The 6,136-nt window shown below is 48.1% G+C and overlaps 1 protein-coding gene across 1 annotated transcript; it reads right to left on the bottom strand.

Moving 5' to 3' along the window:
* Positions 1 to 4,428: 4,428 nt before the first annotated feature.
* On the bottom strand, positions 4,429 to 5,682 carry TGAM01_v203862 (hypothetical protein; the record flags this gene model as incomplete). The annotated part of the gene is made up of 4 exons (XM_018803828.1): positions 4,429 to 4,556; positions 4,613 to 5,049; positions 5,112 to 5,316; positions 5,397 to 5,682. The coding sequence occupies 4 exons, from the start codon at positions 5,680 to 5,682 to the stop codon at positions 4,429 to 4,431; spliced, it is 1,056 nt and encodes a 351-aa protein (XP_018662879.1).
* Positions 5,683 to 6,136: the final 454 nt, after the last annotated feature.

The following is a 6,136-nucleotide window of genomic DNA, read 5'->3' as shown; positions in this document are numbered from 1 at the left end:
ATCGCGAATCGCCTAGACAGGAAGGTGGTTTATATCCGTTCACCAAATCTTCGTTTCTCTCTGTCCTGGTCACTGCGGGAGGCAACGAAAGAAGCTTTTGAGGCCCACACTCTGGTAAATGCTTGATTCTCTGGGACGTTTTCTTTCAAAGTTCTCGTACCCGTTGATCTTCTCAGCCTTTCGACAGGGGTTGTGGTCTTGGTGGTACTCTGTAGATTGTAGCACAATGCTACTGTTTACTCGTGCTATGGTACCCTTGCCTCTACCCATTCCCTTCCTCCTCCAGTGACATTCATTTCGTCACAGCTGGATACGCAACAAGAGTCCGCCTTCCTCTCGGGGTATATAGCGGAGAATATTCATCGTATTCCTTAACACGACGTTCCTCTTCCAGTAGGGCAGAGGTGAAAGGGTAGCAAGCCGTGGCAGCTGAGAGCTCCATTGCCGATAACTCTATTGCTTTATAGAAGGTAGTAATCTCGAGTACGAGCCTTCATCATTAGAGTCCCCGGATGAGATGTCGTGACCCTGCGAGGACTCTCGTATGATATCTGTACGAGTAGGACTTTGTGGTAGCCTCGATTTTTGGCGGCCAGCCACGATGCTTAGCGGCTTTCTAGTTCTCGCTCCACCCACTTGGATAGAAGAAACCCCGGTGAAAAGGCCGTTGTGTTTCGCTTACAAGACTATCCATCTGTTCTTCCACATGTGCTCCCAGAAAAGGATAAAATTGAAGATACGTGGCCAAGAACTTTCCCATCATTTGGTATCACCAGACGTCACTTCGCAGCCAGGGTGCCAGAAACCCTCGAAGCAGCCCCCTATTTTGGCCGAGTACATGCAATACCTACCGTAGCAGTTGTCGACGGGATGTGAACGCGGGCAAAGCTTGTTTTAATCACACACCCCCTGGATCCCTGTTCACTATTTTTGCTGGTTCTCCAAGGTTGTTGTGTAGCCCACACAATCACCTGGGCTCCCTTTTTGGTAAAGCACTGTATACTTTTTTACTCCCAGTGCAGTGCAGTGCAGTGCAGAAGTGTGCTCTGCGTAGCTTATAGCAGTGTGTAGCCTGCTGTCGTCTGGTTCTCTCTCTTTGATAGCACTGAACTTGATGGCTGTAGCTCTTTGTTCTTTCATTAAATGGTACAGTCGGGCGGATGGCAAATCTGCGCGCCGATATGTGCTTAATTTGACAGAATACTACTCTGTAACAACTACTGACTAGAAGACCTGGCCTGGAAAAATATTTATAAAAATTTGCATAAAAATGAATACTTGGAAACACTGAGCGAGAGTAAACAGAGTACTGTCATGTATATACAAAACTTGCCGCTTAAACAAGATGTTCCGTTTCTGCCATTCCCACTACACAAAGAATATCCCAAAGGCGGGAAGCGCCACCTCAAAATAAAAGTGCGAATTGCCCTACCTTAGAAAGATGTCAAACGCCACTGTCGTGGTGGCTTTTTAAAAAACGGGCAGTAACCGGATTTCCAAAACGGTGACGGCATCATGTTTCCATCTTCTTTCTGATAACGTTTGGAACTTTGGTTAGACCAAGGCGAAAAAAAAGGGCACCTATACCCAGAACGAGCAAGGCCGAGGCTGAACGCAACCTCACATCATCGTGAGAAGGCTCCGGCGGCACATGCCCAAAAACCGCAACACATGTAAAAGCGCATCATTACGTCGTAACAAAAAACCACCACTTACACAAAAAGCCTGAAATCAAAAATAATGACTGGATAAGATCGCCATCCTGTTGTAAAAATAAGTTTACATGTAAACGCAAACCAACTCCTCTCTCACCGCAGCACCTCATGCCCGCTGTCATCATACATATCCGGCTTATAGTTGGGCTCCTCCCACCTTCACCGTAAATAGCATCGTCATATGGCCCCAATACATGCGCGCGTGTGTGTCCTGTGCCTACCGCGGCTGAGCAAAACCAAAAGCCTCTCTGTGATCTCGATATCCGCTTAGTTCAGTAATAGAGCCTTGCTATATTAGCCTTCAAAGGCAAAAGCACTGCCTAAATCCAATTTTGGTCTTCTCCTCTGCGCATCACCACCCCAAAAAAGGGAGATTTCCCTCCCCCAGACCGGAGAACGGGAGATGTACATTAGACATCATAACCATCTCGATAATCAGCGTATGCATTTGGAAACAAGCAGCATCTGCCGTTGCCTCAAAGAGAGTAAAGCCCATTGTCGATCCTTCACAAATGTGGTCCCGTCTTTTCTTTCTTTCCCCTCTTCCTCCTCTTCGTCGTCACGTTGATCAAAAAAGAAAGAGAAAGCAGCTGTCCTCGTGGCACCGTCCAACTGCAGAATCTCGATATCACCACACCTTCTTTTTCATACAACGGCAGAAAAAGAAAAACACCACGACACCCACCTCTCCCAAAGTTCCTCTATATCACAAATGAAGCGATCAACGGGTTTCCGGAAGACAAATCCGCCACCCTCGCTTCGCTTCAGCCGCCAGATAACCCATGCAACCCATTTCTTTTTTTGTTCCAAATATCCCATCCACACAAGCCGTTCCAAATATCATCACCCTTGCATGTACCATTCATTCTCCAAAATTTATTGCTTGGCAGCATGTAGCCAAGTCACAACCTTCGCAAACCCCACAAAGCTTGTCCGGTCTTGACAACATTTGCTTGGATCCCTCCTATCCCATAACCAGCAATGATATTCGATTCTGAAACGCGCGTTCTATTCCAAGTTGAGGAAGTGATCGTCCTTTGAATATGTCGTGCTCTCTCTCCAATGCATGCGAGAAAGTCATCATACTTTGTATGCTCGAGTAAACTTCGTATCATGGTCAGCGCAAGTCCATCTCAACTAGCGTCCCTTATAACATCTCCACGATAAATAGTCATCAAAACCATTGGTAATGGAGAAAAGCAGGAGAAAGGGAGAAAAGGAGAAAACATATCAAATCAAATCCAGCGCTATCCCATGCTCCATCCAACCTACATATCGCGTATGGACGCTCTCCTTTTTCCACTTTTCCCTTTCCCCTTGGATGGCGTAGCGTACAAGTAGATTCAGCTCCAGCCTGCAATCATGCTATAAACAGAGAAAGAAAGTGAAAGAGACAGAGAGCTTACATGTAAGCGCGAAGCTAGGCAGCTGCGGGTTCCCCAGAGACGAATGCTTCTCCCGCGTGTTGTGTGTCGATCCCGTCCGCTGTCAACACGAAATCGCAACAGAAGCCCGTGATTGCATATGATTCGGCGCCTCCGCCAAACCTCACCCGCCTGTTTGGGACATCCTCGCCGTGATCGTCGCCGTAAGAACCCCAGTTACTCTCTTGCCGGTTTCCACCTCTCCTTAACTGGGTACTCTTAGCAGCTCTTACTGTACCATGAGTCGTGAAAGTAGCTGGCCCAGTGATCGGCAGGGACCATGCACCACTGCGTCCTGTCGATAAACCTACTGTACCTACTCAATATAGTTTCAAAGAATATAGCTCACAACCACAGAGGACAGAAGAGAAGAACTCGGATGATAATGAATTTCATGTATTCAACAATAGACTCACAATGCTATCGAATGGGTATATCGTCACCGTGAGATAGGGCCTATTTATACAATACTAAACAACAGCAAACAGAAGCCGCTCGGTTGCCATCTTTTCCATCCCTCCTACTTGTGCCGATGATATCAAGCCACAAGTTGCTTCCATCTGAACCCCATAATGGAAGGCTGGCGAGGATTGGCGTTGACACAAATTCCATGCTGAGAAAGAAAAAGTCCCCTGACCACACAGCCAAAACGCCAGACTGGAAAGACTCGTGTGTATCGCATCGTTCCAGCCGAGATCATAGCCCAAGAAAAAAGAGTCGCCATTCCAGCAAGCAACCAAGGTAGAAAGAAAATTGATGAAATGAAGCCGTAAATGACAGAACCCAAGAAAGAAAACGAGAAGACAAGGAAAACAAACAAACAATAAAAAAAAAAGGAAATAGTTGAGAGCATCACATCAGCCAAGAGGCCTCTTGATGTGACCCCGCAATGCAACGCACTGGTATCCCTGACAAGTAGCGAAAACTCATGCGCATAGCCGTACCATCTCTTGAATAAAAAAGAAAAAGAAAAGATTTCCCTTCCAAAAACCTCGGGATTCTTTTGAACCCGCATCCTCTAATATGTGTTTGTCGTGAGATGAAGTCGTAGTCTGAGTATTGTACCAATTAAATCTTAGAAATGATGGTCGATTTTTCAATGCCCAAGCTCCCGCACCTACATCTCATGCATCTTCTATGCTGCTACAGATGGTTAATGTGCGGGAGGTGGTAGTTGAAAAAAGATTGTTGAAGGTTTAGCCTCGCAAAGGCCGCAGTCATAAAAGGCTCTAGTAATACAGCCGGAATCAATCAATGAATCCGGTTTTGGAGGGTAAAATAAATCTGATTTAATCTGAGTGGTGGTCTTCTGAACCAGCCTCAGATCGGGCGTCGCCTCTGTGGACTTTTCGGTGGCGTCGAAGATTTGAGACAACCGAGAAATGGCGACCACAGCCCTCAACTTCGCAGGCGAATGCTAAACATATTTATTAGACCATGTATAACAGAGGATATGCTTTTGGAATTACTTACGCTTTTCGCCAGTGTGGCTGTACATGTGAGTCTGCAGAGAGCTTGGTCGTGTGAAACGCTTGTCACAAACCTTGCATTTGTGCTTCTTCTGAGTGCTGGATGAGACCTTGGAGCTGAATTGGCCCATCATGGATTGGGGCGCAGGAGGGACTGAGGAGGACATCATGCCCTGAGGTCGAGGCAGTGTTCTCGAGCTAACAGACTCGATATCTGAGCCGGCAGTAGAGTAGTCAGAGACGGAGTCGCCATAGTAGGAGCCGAAGCCGCCAGAGGACGAGACGGAGGAGCTGGTCGAATGAGTCGACGGGAAGCCGTATGAGTCTACAGAAGATCGGTCGCGGCCATAGATGTTTCTGGGTGTCTCTTGGCTCATGGCAAGCATGCCGTGGCTGGCATCAAGGGCTTCAGCAAAGCCTCTCCGGTCATCAGTATGGACGCTGTTGGAGATGTAAATGTCAGTCATGTAATTTCATAAGTAGCAAACGAAGGACTGGCTCACTGTTGAGAAAACCTGCGCGAGGCGTCTGATTCGTGGCCAAGGGCACCAAATGCGGGCCGGACATGGGCTGGTGCATAGCCCATGGTGTCGTATGCAGAAGCTGAAGGAGGTGCAAAGTGGCCGTGGACGGGAGAGGCTGTCGTGGCGTAGGTGGCGTCTGCATAGGCAGCAGAAGAGGTCTGAAGGCGGTTCATGCTGAGGAGATCTGATGATGGACAAGTAAGCAGCTGCAAATATACATGTACATCTAAGATTCATATAAGAGAATGAGAATGAGGAACCTACCAGCTCCAGATGAGGCGACCGGCAAGGAGCCGTAGGATGGTAAAGGAGGTCCGCTGGGGATGGGAGCGCGAGCGGTGTGAGGTTTGGCCACGAGACTGTGACTGAGAGGAGGAGGCGCCGGTCCGCCAACGTAGAGACTGCTTCCTGCTACTGCGGCGGTCTGGGAGGCAGAAGGTGACGAGGACCACGGATTTGAAAAGGCCGGTGACTGGCCGTGAGGAGGGTAGTCAAAGTTCATAACGGGCCCAAATCGCTGCTGTTGGGGTGCGTCCAGCGTCATGGTCATGGTGTATGTAGTGAAGATTTGCTAGGAAGAGTGGTGTTGGATTGATCGATAAGTTGATGTTTGTGTAAGGTGTAGTGTGTAATTTTGACGGTATGGTATGTATTGATTGTCTTTGTCGTAGTTGTGGTGAGTTTCCTCTTTCTTTCTCTTTGTGTAAGTGATGATCAGGAGAAAGCTCAAGGACAAGAGACAGCTCTGGGTGATGTGCGTGCGTGTGGTGCGTTTGCGTGGGAGAGCAGAAAGAAGGTTTGTTGATCAGATGCGGGATCCCGACTAGAAGATTGCCAAGTCGGTAGCACAGTCCAAATAACAGAAGATCCCGTCTGGAGTTGGGAGTGATTTGTCGGGAGGACCAAGGTGGGATCAGCGAAGTCTTAAGTGTGTCCTCGGGTCAGTGAATTGACGTGCGTCAGTTTTAGCGGGATGCCAGAGGAGGTCCCAGGTTGGCCTGGTG

Source organism: Trichoderma gamsii, assembly GCF_001481775.2.
Source record: "Trichoderma gamsii strain T6085 chromosome Unknown Scaffold_10.2, whole genome shotgun sequence".
Lineage (NCBI taxonomy): Eukaryota > Fungi > Ascomycota > Sordariomycetes > Hypocreales > Hypocreaceae > Trichoderma > Trichoderma gamsii.
This window is presented reverse-complemented; position numbering and strand designations above follow the sequence as displayed.